Raw genomic sequence first — 16048 nt, 5'->3', positions numbered from 1 at the left:
TCCAAGACTTTGGCCACCTCATGAGAAGAGAAGACTCACTGGAAAAGACCCTGATGTTGGGAGAGATGGAGGGCCCAAGGAGAAGGGGATGACAGAGGACAAGATGGTGGGACAGTGTTCTCGAAGCTACCAGCATGAGTTTGACCAAATTGCGGGAGGCAATGGAAGACAGGAGTGCCTGGCATGCTCTGGTCCATGGCGTCACGAAGAGTCGGACACAACTCAACGACTAAACAACAACAATCCCAGCTATTGCAAGCCCTCTGTGAGATAACAGCTCATTTGGGGAGGTCACAAAGTTCAACGGAAGGAGTGGGTGTTGCTTTAAGTCTGCAGCAGCCCTAAGTGTGCTGCCCACCAGGACCTTCTGGGGCCCATTGTATCTCTCTCAGCCTCTCTGAGCCCCAGATTCCCTCTCCCACAAGCTGGTCATCAACACGGAAAGAAGGTTGCAAGTTGGTCTGCTTGCAAAGCGGAAAAGCCAATGGTTTCTCTTGCAGCACCGACCCCCCCGAGAGTGCCTTTGTTCTGTCCTGTCACTTACAAAGCAAAGGTCATCTGTGGCCAGGAGTCCACCTCTTGCTTTCTCCTTTTCTCATTGGCTCCCAGGAGGTTGGGCTGTCGATTAACCTGCCGCAATCAATTATTGCACTGGTCTTGGCTATCGTTGCTCAATCATTTCATGAGAGGAGAAAATGAATGTCTGGGGAGCCCTGTGGACAACTCTGCAATTCTATGATTGTAAGATAGAGCAGGGACGCGGGTGGGTTGTCCTCTCGGTCAGGACAAAGAAGTGTGATTACCTGACAGGGAAAACCAGGGACATGTCAATATTCCTATTGTATCACTTGATGGGTGTGAGGTGGAGGGCAAGGGAGAGATGGGGGCAAACCTGATGATCAGGTTTCTGCCGGAAACCCCCTCCCATAATGTTACATAACCATGATGTATTTGTGATGTATGCATGATGCTTCACTAAGGGTGTTATGGGTATAAGGGGAAACTTATAAAAGTGGGAGCCATCCTTTGTTTGAGGCTTCTTCCTGCTTCTTCCATGAGGTGGGTAGAAGACCCACCGGCTTGGGCCGGCCTTTGACCTGCCCTCGGCCAAAAGAAAAGAGACGGACTCTTTTGCTGTTCCTCCTTCCAGGATCACCCACCCACCCACCCTCCCTCCCTCAAATTAATAATTTCTTGCCTCCATAATTTCATCCTAGGTCAGCGGTCTTCAAATTAATGATTCTTTCCTTACAGGCTAATATTTTGTGTTTCAGGTCAGCGGGCACTGCTGCGGTTGTCAGATGGTTGCTGTATTCAGAACCGGGAAGGAATTTTCCCTGCATTGGCAGGTTTCGCCTTCCCCATAGCATTTCGTCACAACCTTGCCGGTTTTAGGCCTTGGCAAGGTATCCTTTAGTCTAGCAGCAAGTCAGGGGTGATGCATTCATGCTCCCTCCCCATGCGGTGGCATTTGCAGGGCCCATTAAAGGGCAAAACCCACGAGTCCCTGGCCCTAGAGCAGCGGTGAAAGGGCATGCTGTGTAAGTTTGCGCTTTGCAGTTCCCTCTCACTGGGCCTCAACTGCCTGCATATCCAGGCGGGCTGAGAGGGTTGCCTGCCAAGGCCTGTGCCAAGTTCCCCACTTCTGAAGCTCAATAAAGTTGTGGCCAATTTGAACCCACACTCTGGTCTCTTATCTCATCATTTGGGGAAAAGGGGTAGGCACCACAGACAGGGTTTAGCGCATGTGCCCGCAAGCTGCTGTTTTGCTCCAGTATTCTTGGCTGGTGTCTTTGTTTGTCAAATCCAAGTGAGCCCAAGGATTTTCATACAACAACCCCAAGACAAGAAAGAGTCACACACCATTTGTATCATCCCAATCGTCTTGCAAAGTATTTTGTTGGCACGTTTCTTTTTAATCAATGAACCGGGGACTATACAAGCAGCAACCTTTGCACAGTCTTGGGAAGAAGAGGTCTGCAGGGCTAGCACCTGGCAAATGGGCTTAAGGTGATGTCAGAGGAGTCAGGGAGTCAGAGCCAAGGAAAGGTCATTTCACTTCTGGGATGTGAGTCTACCTCGGAGGCATGGAGTCTGGAGAGGCCAGTTTGGCACAAAACTGAGGTGGGATCCCTTGACTGGCGGAAGGAGAGCAGAGGATGCAAACTGGGGAAGATCCGTAATGTTTTCTAACTATGTAATTCATACAGATTGCAGAATTCAGCCTTTCTGGGCACAGAATTTGGATTCAAGCACACAAAACCGAGATGCAGTGGTACCTCTGGTTGAGAACAGGATCTGTTCCAGAGGCCCGTTCGCATTCGCAACATGAAAAGCCCGCAACCTGAAGCGCCGTATCTGCGCAGGTGCGTGGCATGATTTGGTGCTTGTGCGCATGTGCGAGCAGCAAAACCCGGAAGTAACCCTTTCCGGTACTTCTGGGTCGCCACAGGACACAACCTGAAAAGACGTAACATGAAGCATACATAACATGAGGTATGACTGTATAGTGGAACCTTGGTTTTCGAGCGTCTCAGAAGCTGAACGCCAAAAACCCATAAGTGATTGCTTCCGTTTTTGAACACGCCTCGGAAGTCAAACGGCTTCCGGTGTGTGTTTTTCCATTTTTTCAATGGAACCACCCATTGATCCTTAGTTTTCGAACATTTCGCAACTCGAATGGTCTTCTGGAATGGATTACGTTTGAAAACCGAGGTTCTGCTATAATAGCTGTGAGGTACAAATAGGAAGATATTTCCCTCCTGCCCCCATCTCACTGCGCAGCCTTCCTGGACCTTCCTCAGCTCACACATCCTTAGAGAAAACTGGGGTGACTAAGGGGTGAATGGATCAAAGCAATGCAGTCAAAGGATCTGGGAACAGGGAGAATCAAAGGTGCAGCAGTTTCCCAAAGGAACTGAGAGGGTAGGCTATGAGCCTCACTGAACCCAGGCCCCCCAGCTCTGAGGGACCCCCCCTCCCTGCAGGCCTTGGATGCTGCCCACCCCACTTCCCTCCCCAGGCCCCAATCCCCAGCAGCAACACAAAGCACCGAGAGATCCATATGTTTCCAAAGGAATCTTTCTTGTCCAGACCGTCCTCACCGATGGAGCCAGTTTAATCTGCCACCTCCACAATGAGAGGAGCCACGTAGTCCGAGTGGCGGATCCCGAAGGTCAAGCCACGTTGCTGGGTGTGCTGCAGGAGGAAGGAGAGATGGAGGGGCAGGGTTAGGCACCGCCAGCGGAAGGGAAGGGGTGGGGGCACCGAACAATGGAGAGCGGCTGGAAAGCTGGTGCAGTGGTTAGAGCGTCAGACTAGGACCTTGGAAACCAGGCCTCAAATTGCCCCTACTTGACCATGAAGCTCACGGGGTGTGATCTGCATTACAGGGGGTTGGCTAGATGAGCGCTGGGGGTCCCTTCCAACTCTACAATGCTACGGTTGTATGGCCTAAGGCTAGTCACAGCCTCTCAGACTCACCTACCTTGCAGGGTTGTTGTGAAGATTTTAAAAAGGGGAGAGCTATGCGTGCCACCTTGAGCTTGTTGGAGGGAATGTGGGATATCATAGAATCATGGAATTGTAGAGTTGGAAGGTACCCCTTTTGTTTACAACACCCCCAAGGGTCATCTATTCCAACCCCATACCATACAGGATATAAATTTAATAAACACATAAAGTGTCATGTTCCTGGCCAGGTCATCTGCTCCTGCTTGCAGAGGTTGGTTCCTCAGAGGAGGGAGAGGCTGATGAAGCTCATCTTGCCGACTCCAGTTCTCCTGCTGTGGTAGCCCCCTCTCCCACCACCCCATAAGACCCACATCTTTGCTACAGGACAGCTGCATCCGCCACCACCATAATGCCTTCTGCTGCCACCTGCCCTCACCTTCTCGGGGCTGTAGGCTCCTGGACCCGGCTTCAAAGTGTTGTCTCCTGGGGGCATGTTGCGTGCTAGCATGCTGAACTGTGGCGGCCGTTTCTTGTAGACGCTGGGATCCACCAGGCGGTAGTTGCAGGGCCCTGGTGTCTGTCGTTCAAAGAGGGGGGTGGGGAAAGGGTCAGTAGGTGTCAGGGAATGGTCGGGAGACAAGGACTGGGGAATGCCTTCTATGGCAGTGAAATAAAAAAATTAAGGTTTTATATATAGAATAAATGTTCATTAATGTACCAAGGAAATACATACATAAATATACAAACCACATGTCTGAAGCAGCACAGGAAAACAACCCTGAAACCATTTTGTCTCCCAAACTGACCAAATGTTTTCTCTGCAAGGTCAAGGGAAAATGGAAAAGCCTCCCCAATGTCTTTTCCTTCACAAATCCTGTCTTTAGAGTATGTCTGTGTATGAATAGGGTGAGCCTGTGGCTCAGGAACTAAGTATTTATCATTACAAAAGACTGGCTAGGCTCCCCAGGGTATCCAATCAAGTGACCATTAACAGGTCTGCCAGACAGGCGGTAAACAACGCACTCAGATTTCTGTTGTAGACCACCTTTCTGTGATGTAGGTATGATGTGTCTGGGGGGTGGTCTTGAGCTACACCCCTTCTGTGATGTATGTATGGTGTTTCTGGGGGTGGTCTTGGACTCCAGGGTGGGCAATTTAAAATGTCTATATAAGGGGGGGGGCACACCTTTGTTCTGGGTCCTCCTCCTTTCCTGCGTGTGAGGGGAGTACCCTGTTGCAACAGTTCAATAAAGATCAGGCTTACGAGCTGCTTTGCTTCTTAATATTCTCTGCTTGGCCTCTGCTATTTTCTCCAACCGATGGAGAACCTACAAAGGACTCTATAAGGGCTCTTGTGTTCCCCCATAAGGGAATAAGGGCAGATTTTCGTTTATTACAGCAGACCAGCTTCTCTCCGATGGAGAGCTGGAAGGGAAAGAGTCACTCCCACCCCTTGTCCACAGCATGTTGAGAAACAGAGAGAGAGGCAGAAGCTGAACAGCTTATAGGGGAGTTGCCCAGTTACGAGATAATGAAGACAGAACGAGAAGGGAGGGAGCAGCTAGCTAGGACATCACTTAAGAGCATGGGGAACACCCCCTTATCAAGGACACGGAGGTCCAAACGTATCAGAGAACAAAGGAGTCAGAGGAAATTCCCACTGGTGCCCCAAATGCTGTGGAAGCCAGAAGGAGGATTAGACTAGCCAACTGCCCTTCTTGCAGAGAGCTGTGCATTTGTGCTTGCAGCATGGTTGCTGTAATAAAAGGACTATAAATCTATCAGCTGCTTGTTAATTCTTATCTGTGAAGTTACCAAAGGGATGGGAAGACTCTGTTGGGTTACGCAGGCAACTGTCGTGACCTATGAAGTTTTCTGGCATCCGGCACGCTTCCTCTGTGCCTTTGGGCTTCTCCCAGCTGCAAGCAGAGCATCGCAGCAACAGTGTGTGCCTTGTGTAGGTGCAAAAATAACAGTCCATACATGGCTTCTTCCTAATCTAAAGAAGCTTTAATGTACAGCATAAGGGACACGGGTGGCACTGTGGGTTAAACCACAGAGCCTAGGACTTGCGATCAGAAGGTTGGTGGTTTGAATCCCCATGACGGGCATGGTTCGGGGGCGGCTCATGGGCTGGTTAAGCGACCCCATGGGCCACTTCTGGCCCATGGGCCTTAGGTTGCTGACCTCTGACTTAAATGTTTGAAAATAATCTCCTGTTTGAAAATATTCTTACTCTTTTGTTTAAGAACCAGATCAATGCATGTAGTAAAATAACTACCCTGGATTTATTGGTTGTGCATTCATCAGACAATGTCAAGGTCACCTGCAAGGGGGAAGAGGATTTCCTAAATCTCTCACTCCATGGTCTTCAAAACCTGTCCATTCGGCTACTCACCTTGCTGAGGTCCTCATAGAAGCTGCCGATTGACTTGCGCCCATAAATGGAGAAATTGGGGGCTGAGGTCTTGCCAACCACATTGGGCCCCAGCATGGGGGGGAGCCAGTAGGCTGCAGGCCCTAGAGGTGGGGGGGCGGGAAGTGGAGAGAAGAGATTCAGTGGGGCATATGGGAATGTATAGAAGCATGTGAGAACCTGGAACCTTCTGCACTCAAAGCAAACCTTCTATTGCTGAGCTGCAATGGCCTTTCCAAAATAGAGACGTATGAAACTACCCCATACTGAGCCAAACCACCAGTCCAAGTCCAACAGAGGTATTTTAAGGGTAGTGCGGCCAGTTTAACAGCACTGGGCGCTGTGCTGCTGGGGGCGCCACCATAATGCTATAGAACGGAGCGCGAAAGCCAGGGGGGCACTGAATTATCACATTGCACAGGGCACCACTGAAATTTGAGAGCCTCCACTGGGTCCATGTCACTCAGGCCAAAGCGGTGTTATAAGAATTCTAAGGTCTCAAATATAAATTAAATGTTCATAAATGTACAAGGCAAACACATATGTAAGTACAGTGGTACCTTGGTTTAAGAGCAGCTTAGTTTATGAACAACTTGGATTAAGAACACTGCAAACCTGGAAGTAGGTGTTTTGGTTTGTGAGCTTTGCCTTGGAAGCAGAACATGTTGAGTGTGTTCCATTTGTAAATTGAGTCCCCCGCTGCTATGGGAAAGCACACCTTGGTTTAAGAACGCTTTGGTTTAAGAATGGACTTCCAGAATGGATGAAGTTCGTAAACCAAGGTACCACTGTATATAAACCATGTGTTTGAAATAGTACAGGAGAGCAATCCTGAAGCCATTTGGACTCCCCCAAATTGACCTCAAATATTTCTCTGCAAGGAGGTAGGAAATGGGGGAAGTCTTTTGCTTACCTGTCTTAAGGGTGTATTTGTGTATGAATAAGGTGAGCCTGTGACCTGGTTTCAGGAACTAAAGTATTAACCATCACAAAAGAATGGCCAGACTCCCCAGGTAATGCAGTCAGTAACCATTATCAGGTATCCTGGCAAACAGGATTTCCGCTGTAGACTGCATCCTTCTGTGATGTATATATGATGTTTCTGGGGGTGGTCTTGGGCTACAGGGTGGGCAGTTTCAAAAGTCTATATAGGGGCTTGCACACCATTGTTCAGGGTTCTCCTCTCTTCTGCGTGTGGTGAGTGGGGACCCTGTTACAACAGTTTCTTGAAGAAAATCAGGCTTACTAGCTCGGGTTTTCCCAGTAGTGATATACGGAAGTGAGAGCTGGACCATAAAGAAGGCTGATCACCAAAGAATTGATGCTTTTGAATTATGGTGCTGGAGGAGACTCTTGAGAGTCCCATGGACTGCGAGAAGATCAAACCTCTTCATTCTGAAGGAAATCAGCCCTGACTGCCCACTGGAAGGACAGATCGTGAAGCTGAGGCTCCAATACTTTGGCTACCTCATGAGAAGAGAAGACTCCCTGGAAAAGACCCTGATGTTGGGGAAGATGGAGGGCACAAGGAGAAGGGGACAACAGAGGACGAGATGGTTGGACAGTGTTCTCGAAGCTACCAGCATGAGTCTGACCAAACTGCGGGAGGCAGTGGAAGACAGGAGGGCCTGGCGTGCTCTGCTCCAGGGGGTCACAAAGAGGCGGACACGACTAAACGACTAAACAACAACAACAGCCGCTTTTCTTCTCAATATACTCTGGTTGGCCTCTGTTATTTTCTCTTACCAATAGGGAGCCCGCTTAAGGACTCTGTACGGGCTCTTGGATACCCCATAAGGGAAAAGGAGCAATTTTTTTCTTATAACCAGTAAATGTCATTTTTACCTTTGTCTGCAAACACTCTTCCCACCTGGCGTCCTCTCTCTCACCTGGTGTCTGGTCGTTCTGGAATTCCTTCGTCCGGTAGGCAAGGGAGTACATTGGGGCAGAGCGGTAGGCCCATCTCCCTGCTTTCTCCGGGGAATAGCAGCCTGTTGGAAGCAGAGACGCACAATCTGATCAGGGTGCAGAAGGGCACGGAGGAGTGTTGACATTCAGTCCCTTCCAGCTCTTTAACTCTATGATTCTCTGTACGAACCCCTGTTAATAAACCTCCGATGGAGAGTCCACCACCTTCTGAAGGAATCCGTTCCACCAGGAAGTTATTCCTAAGGCTCAGTCACCATCTCCCTTCTTGTAACTTGAATCCATCTCCTCCAGAGCTGCAGAAAAGCAAGTTTGCTCCACCTTCCCCAATGGAAGAACATCGGAATACGGCTGAGTTAGAAAGGGGAGTTTTGGTCTTGCGGCTGCTCCCTTTCTTCCCAAAAGAAAAATGGGGCGACCAGCTTGGGAAGTGCCTCTTCGCTTATTACGATATTACCTAACAACCCCTCCCCTAGGAGAACCATCATACGACTTATAACAAGTGAGATTGGAAAATAAACTGTGTGGAAATAAAAAATATCAACTAAAGCCTTTGTTTTTTGAAAGATCTGGAAAGAAAATAAAAGGCTCTCTTGTGACGCAGGTTTTAATCGGGATCCGCCATTATGAGACAGACTATGTTGCGAGATTAAAAGTCAAAGTGGGAGGCGAGCCACTACTCTGTTATCATGTTTGTATTCTATGTTCGACCTGGCAAATCCTTCCCTGAAAAGCCTAATTTATGATGCAACCTGTCTGGGAAAATTAATGAGCAAACGCCTAGATTTTATTTCATCGGAACTGAGAATGATGGCGTCTGCTGCTCGAGGAGGACTTTTGGATCAGCGTGTGAGGATTTATGGCAAACAAAAGACTTACCAGCTTTAAAAAAAGGGAGAGCCTTACAAAGTTCACACAGAAGCAAAATATTGCTTACTTTAACTCGCTTGTGGAAACAACTCAGAGGCTATTAAGAAGAAAAAGGATAACAAAAGGAAGATCCAAAGATGGGACTGGTGAACACTAAAAGCAGCAGAAATATAAGATGATTGGACCCGACTGAACTCGAAGCATGGGAACCCCCAACAAAAATTTATAATTTGGCAAAATATTTGGACTTTATGATATGTATTGGTATAATTTGGAATAATTAATGTGATATGATTGGATTGTTAAATGGAAAACTTATTTATTTATTTATTTAAAAAAGGGAAGTGCCTCTTCGCTAACTCTAACCCCCGTTGAACCCCCTGTCTCACTACTGTTTCCAATTGTTGACTTCTGCTAATAAAAGGAGCCTCTGCAGTGCTAGTCGGCAGCTTGCTTGGAGCATGCTTGCCAGAGTGCGTCTGCACAGCTCACTTGCATTCAACCTCCCGTCGTCCTCGTTATTCCTACAATGGTGTGATGGCCTGGGAATCGGATTCAGAGGCTGAACCTGAGGAATCCCAGCCTGCACAGGAGTCCCTGCCTCCAGGGCTGGCTGAGTCAGGGCTGGGGCTTGAACCTGAAGTGCCCTCACCTGTGCCGGATCCTCAGGAGCAGACACCAGCAGAATCTGCTCTGGCTCGGGAGGTGATGGAGGACCCATTGCCTGCAGGTGTGCCTCTCTCAGCCCTGTCAGGGGAAGGTGAGGTTGAGTCTGGGTCCAGTAACCGTCCAGCCTCTCCGGAGCTGCAGAGGCTCAGGGCAAAGAGGCGGAGGGAACTAAGTTCTCGCAGGAGGAGTGCTTGCCTTCAGGCCAGGAGAGGCGAGTCACCTGTGGACCGGGGCCGCCCTATGCCTCGGGACAGATAAAAGCCAGTCAGCCCCAGTCCAAGGTTGCGGGAGCAACATTGTTGCTAGCCTGTTCCTGCTGGTACCCTGACCTGCTCTCCTGCCAGAGTTCCTGACCATGCCCGACTCCTCGCTTTGGACCTCGCTTCACCCCTAACAGACAGCCTCCATACCCTCGACCTAGGACCAGACTTAGACCACGCCGCACGGTAACCGCCCCCCCCCCCCCCGGGACCAGCACAAATGGGGTGCCTCAGGCCCAGATTTCAAGACAGACCTGGCCCCGGAGTCCTAAAAGGCGGCACGTCCTTGGGGCGTCCGTAGATGGAATAAGCAGGAATCCCAGCCCTGCCCCTCATGGTCATGTTGGTTGGGATGAGGTAGCCCGGGCCGGGGGAGCAGCTCTCTTGGTCCTGGGAGTGGCGAGTGCCAAAGCTGTAGGCTGGGGCCCGGGTGCGAGAAGGGTCATGCAGTTGGTAGCCTGCAAGGAGAGCAGCAGCAGGGATGGAAGGTTAGACGTTGAGCCAGAGAGACATGGCGGGGGTGGGTGGGTGATGCTCTACCCCAGTGGTTGCCAAACATTTTTGGGCCACTGCCCGCTAGGTTCCATAAACACACCCTAGGGCCCCCTCCCGAACCCTATGAAGGTGACCCAGAAACTGCAACTTATCCAGAATGCAGCAGCTAGACTGGTGACTGGGAGCGGCTGCCGAGACCATATAACACCGGTCTTGAAAGACCTACATTGGCTCCCATTATGTTTCCGAGCACAATTCAAAGTGTTGGTGCTGACCTTGAAAGCCCTAAACGGCCTCGGTCCAGTAGACCTGAAGGAGCGTCTCCATCCCCATCGTTCTGCCTGGACACTGAGTTCCAGAGCCAATGACCTTCTGGCGGTTCCCTCACTGTGAGAAGCAAAACTACAGGGAACCAGGCAGAGGGCCTTCTCGGTAGTGGCACCTGCCCTGTGGAATGCTCTCCCACCAGATGTCAAAGAGAAAAACAACTACCAGACATTTAGAAGACATCTGAAGGCAGCCCTGTTTAGGGAAGCTTTTAATGTTTGATGCATTACTGTATTTTAATGTTTTATTGGAAGCTGCCCAGAGTGGCTGGGGAAGCCCAGCCGGGCGGGCAGTATACAAATAAATTATTATTATTATTATTATTATTATTATTATTATTATTATTTATAAATACATAATGCAGAATAGCAGCTTTCATCACTCGCTAGGGAAGCTAATAACCCAACAAAATTCAAAACAGTAACCATTAATTGCATATTTGCTCAAAATCGAATTGAAAGCATTTAGTCAATTTTAAAAAAAAATTAAGTTTAATACAAGATATTGCATGAGAACTATTTTTATGCATTCTCCCTAACGAAAATATATGGGGGAAGGGAATTTTTAGCATAAAATATTGTTTTGGTACAGTTTCTTCCCAACCACCACTTTTCAAGAACCAGTTTTTAAAATCCTGTGAGCAATCACAGCAAAGCTCAAAAGCAGGGAGAGCAATGACAACTGGCTGCCCCCTCTTGCTTGTCCCAAGAGCGACGCTGTCTTGGAGAACTAGTTTTTGTTTTCTGCAAGTGGTTGACGTTTCCCTCCTGAGCTGACACCTCCTGTCCTTTTTCAGCCTTTTATTCCCATGCCCGCCGCAACATCCAGCGGCAAGCAGTTGCACAAGTCGTTTCTGTGCTGGGTGGGCTGCTCCGGTTTAGCCCATTCTAGGGTTTGAAAGCTGGACTTTGTCCCCACCCCAAATTCACTCACCTACATTTGATGGGAGAGCATATTTGGGCCCGGGGCTGCTGTAGAGGGCAGCAATTGGCCCTCTGGGCCGGTGGGGGCGCCAGGACCCCACCCAAACATCTGTCGACATGTTCCGGTCTTGGGAGAGGAAGGGAAAGGAGATTGTGAGCTGCTTTGAGACTCCTTTGGGTAGTGATAAAGCGAGATATCAAATCCAAACTCCTCCTCCTCCTCTTCTTCTTCTTCTTCTTCTTCTTCTTCTTCCTGCTGTATAATAGGGGAATGCACTCTGCTAAGTGAAGAAACTTGCTAGCGTGAGTTAGGAAGGATAATACTAATCAATATATCCTAGAATCATAGAATCATAGAGTTGGAAGAGACCACAAGGGCCATCGAGTCCAACCCCCTGCCAAGCAGGAAACACCATCAGAGCACTCCTGACATATGGTTGTCAAGCCTCTGCTTAAAGACCTCCAAAGAAGGAGACTCCACCACACTCCTTGGCAGCAAATTCCACTGTCGAACAGCTCTTACTGTCAGGAAGTTCTTCCTAATGTTTAGGTGGAATCTTCTTTCTTGTAGTTTGGATCCATTGCTCCGTGTCCGCTTCTCTGGAGCAGCAGAAAACAACCTTTCTCCCTCCTCTATGTGACATCCTTTTATATATTTGAACATGGCTATCATATCACCCCTTAACCTCCTCTTCTCCAGGCTAAACATGCCCAGCTCCCTTAGCCGTTCCTCATAAGGCATCGTTTCCAGGCCTTTGACCATTTTGGTTGCCCTCCTCTGGACACGTTCCAGTTTGTCAGTGTCCTCCTTGAACTGTGGTGCCCAGAACTGGACACAGTACTCCAGGTGAGGTCTGACCAGAGCAGAATACAGTGGCACTATTACTTCCCTTGATCTAGATGCTATACTCCTATTGATGCAGCCCAGAATCTCTCCTGTTACTCACAACATTCCCACAAAGTCATGCATCCACAGCACTGAGCAGGGGAGGAATGACTGCTGGGAGGAGCGCAAAGATAAGAAATGTCATGGTGCACTCACAGCTGTGCATCAGACACCTTCCTCTGCCCTAGCTGCAACAAAACATGTCTCTCCCGCATTGGTCTCTACAAACTACTTATCAGTTTGACTTCACCCCCCATAGGCGCACTCTTCTGTTGCCTCCCGAGAAATATGGCTGCCAACAAACAACGCTGCAAAACCCAGCTATTTATTTCAATGAATGCAACAAATCTGATGAATTGGCTCCAGCTGTTCAAAGTCTCATAGTCATTGACACTCCCAGCTCCCTCGCCTCTTAGTTGTGGGGTCAGATCAGGCCGTGACCCAGAAGCAGTCCCAGAGCAGGCGACAATTTCCCACTACAGATAGTAACACACACACAAACACACACACACACACACACACACACACACACACACACACATGCTACCTGTCATGGATGCTTTAGCTGAGATTTCTGCATTGCCGGGGGTTGGGCTAGATGACCCAGGGGATCCCTTCCAACTCTATGATTCTATGCATGCATAATGATGATGATGATGATGATGATGATGATAATAATAATAATATTTTTTTATTTATACCCCACCCTTCTCGGTTCAGAAAACTGGGCTCAGGGCAGCTAACAACAAATTTAAAACAATTGATGCAAGAAAAAACATCATATAATACAGTGTAGAACATGAATAACAATAAATTCAAAATCATTTTAGGGGGGAAATCCATCCAATAAACATTAGATGATCACCAGGGCTAGCTGGCTAAGTTAGTCCTACTTGGGCCAGTGAGGAGACCAGGGGAGAATTAGCTGTGGGATCCCAGAGCGGGGAATCTTCATAAAAAGGGGAGGGGGAGGGAAGGAAGGGGAATAGAAGATCAGGCTAAGTTCAAATTGAAAGCCAGGTGGAATAGCTCTGTCTTACAGGCCCTGCGGAAGGAGGTTAAATCCTGCAGGGTCCTGGTCTCCTGGGACAGAGCATTCCACCAGGTCGGAGCCATCACTGAGAAGGCCCTGGCCCTGGTGGAGGATAGTCTGACTTCCTTAGGGCCTGGGATAATTCCAGGCATCTGATGAAGTAGACAGAAGCCTGTGCCATAATCATATTCCTTAATGCGCTTTGTATTTGCTTCTTTCTCTGTGCCTGCCAGGTTAGTCTCCCACATGGTTTCCAAACAAAACCAGCAAACACACGCCATTGTCTGGGTCTCTCTCTCTCTCTCTCTCCCTCCTCTCTCTAGCCCAGTTGCCATGCCAGCGGGGACAGCAAAACAGAGATTGACCATGCGCTGGCGGCAGGCGGGGGCAGTGTCCTTCTTTGCACAAAAGCACCCACATACACAGCTAAAGAATGCCTGGCAGATGGACACCCAACCCCTGCCCTTTAAAACTTCCTGGAATCGCAGGACTGTAGAGTTGGAAGGGGCCATGAAGGCCATCCGGTCTAACCCATACAGAAATGCAGGAATCTATTTTTTTTTAATAATAATAAAAAGGCAGTCTCTAGCCCTCCTGGAAGAAGAGTTATTACACAAAATGCATAGTAAGTGAGAGGTGACCCAGCTTGGCTGCTCCCGCCTCGAAGTTTGTTCTTTTTTAGCCAAAGTCAGATCTGTCCTGGACGAGTGAGTTGTTTGGATACCAGGCAACGAGGAATCCCCAGGATCCTATCTGATAATAATAATAATAATAATAATAATAATGGCAAGTCCGATTATTAAAACAATTACCGTATTATTCGCTCTATAAGACACACCAGACTACAAGACGCACCTAGTTTTTGGAGGAGGAAAACAAGAAAAAAAATATTCTGAATCTCAGAAGCCAGAACAGCAAGAGGGATCGCTGCACAGTGAAAGCAGCAATCCCTCTTGCTGTTCTGGCTTCTGGGATAGCTGCGCAGCCTGCATTCGCTCCATAAGATGCACACACATTTCCCCTTACTTTTTAGGAGGGAAAAAGTAGTCTTATAGAGCAAAAAATATGGTATTTCACATTTTTAAGTCCTTGGGTTTTCTGTTGCTTCAAAGTATTTTGTGCTATCTTATTTTAATTCATCACACACACAGAGAGAGAGAGACCCAGCCAGCCTAGCTCTGGAAGCTGGAGCACAAAAAAAAGAGCTGTAAGAAATAAATTTAAAAATGGAGGGCACCAGGTTCCTGTTTGAGATGGTGGGGTTGCCTGAGGCCATGAGAAACACCTAATCTTCTTCATGCATATCCGAGAGAGAGAGAGAGAGAGAGAGAGAGAGAGAGAGAGAGAGAGAGAGAGAGGGAAATGTTTCGATGAGAGGGAAAGCATAGTCGTTATAAGCAGTGCTCCTTTTTTTCCTCTAAACAAATGTTTAGGGGTGCTCTCATTTTCCTACTCCTATTGAAATGCTGCCCCTCAATGAGGCCAAATTTAATTCACAAAATGTTTAGGGGTATGCGTACCCCCAGGAAAAAAGCGCTGGTTATAAGGAACCCAAAGTGTCCACTCACACATACACACCCCACCCTGTAATGCAGGAATCACGGCTAGAGAGAGATGCAGGGAACATGATAGACCCCTATATAAAGCATATAGATCTTATTGCAATTTAGTTCTAAGGCGGTGTTTCGGAATGACCCCTCACCTGATCTCTTGAGGCTGTTGGAGGATCACCTGGCCAGGTCCTCAGGTGTAAGCAGGGAAGCGTTGGCGCCGGGGCAGCCTCAGCTAAACTCGCCTAGCCGTTTGGATGAGTCCCTTCCGTGGACGGTCCAGGCGAGGGAATCCCTGCAAGGGAGAGTCATTCCAAGGAATCGTAGACCTGTAACGTCGGAAGGGACCCCAAGCTCTTTGCAAATGCGGGAATGACAGCTTAAAAACCCCAGCCTCTGCTGGAAAAACCTCCGAGGAATCGCTAGAATCAGGGAATCGTAGAGTTGGAAGAGACCCAAGAACCATCTAGTCCAGGCACCCCCAAACTCGGCCCTCCAGCTGTTTTGGGACTACAAATCCCATCATCCCTAGCTAACAGGACCAGTGGTCAAGGATGATGGGAACTGTACTCCCAAAACAGCTGGAGGGGCCGAGTTTGGGGATGCCTGATCTAGTCCACACACACACCCTACGCCCCATGAAGGAATCTCGGCTAAAGAACCCCTGGCAACACAGTTACCTCGATTCCACCCCCCCAGTTTCTCCCCCAATATTCTGCCACTCATCCCAGCCAGACATGGGGCGACGGACGAGGGCACCCCCACCGCCTTTCCAACCAGGAGAGGACAGATCCCAGGAGATCCAGCGGGAATGGGGTGGGGAGATCTTGGAAGGAGAGGGGGAGCGATCCCCGACGGGGTGTGGGATTCCCACCGCTTAAAAGTCTCATCCTCAGCCACTGAAGGGATGGATCCTGCGGGAGACCGGGACGGGATCCCGGAGCACCGACCTGGGGCTGGGAGCGGACGGCAGGGAGAGCTGCTGGACCGCCGCTCGGCGCAAGGCGGACCCCGGAGAGAGAGAGGCAACCGGACTGAGACGGCCCCGGAGCTGCCCCAACCTCCGTCCCTCCGGCCCGCAGTGTGTACGCTGTTTCCCGGCAACGGCGCCTCCTCCTTTCCCCGGTCCCGGGGCGGTTCCGTCGGGCGGCTCCAACGCAGCGCCCGCTGCGTCCCTAACCAGCGCCTCTGGTCTGCCTGCGTAAAGTCTGTCCTGGGTTCAAGAGAGCGGGCGGGGAAG

The 16048-nt window shown here is 49.3% G+C and overlaps 1 protein-coding gene across 2 annotated transcripts; it reads right to left on the bottom strand.

The window, feature by feature from the left end:
• Positions 1-1865: 1865 nt before the first annotated feature.
• On the bottom strand, positions 1866-15939 carry LOC307225214 (ciliary microtubule associated protein 1A-like). Of its 2 annotated transcripts, none has more exons than XM_079993089.1 (8): positions 15759-15939; positions 14961-15103; positions 11350-11595; positions 9849-10052; positions 7759-7860; positions 5852-5973; positions 3890-4030; positions 1866-3198 (listed from the first exon to the last, which is right to left on the bottom strand). In XM_079993089.1, the coding sequence occupies exons 3-8, from the start codon at positions 11456-11458 to the stop codon at positions 3118-3120; spliced, it is 759 nt and encodes a 252-aa protein (XP_079849215.1). In that variant the 5' UTR covers positions 11459-11595; positions 14961-15103; positions 15759-15939; the 3' UTR covers positions 1866-3117. The 2 variants fall into 2 exon arrangements, with proteins under 2 accessions (XP_079849215.1, XP_079849216.1); XM_079993090.1 differs by having other exon boundaries at positions 11350-11592.
• Between the last annotated feature and the right edge of the window lie 109 nt (positions 15940-16048).

The sequence above is a fragment of the Podarcis cretensis genome (assembly GCF_951804945.1).
Source record: "Podarcis cretensis genome assembly, chromosome: 10".
Classification (NCBI taxonomy): domain Eukaryota; kingdom Metazoa; phylum Chordata; class Lepidosauria; order Squamata; family Lacertidae; genus Podarcis; species Podarcis cretensis.
This window is presented reverse-complemented; position numbering and strand designations above follow the sequence as displayed.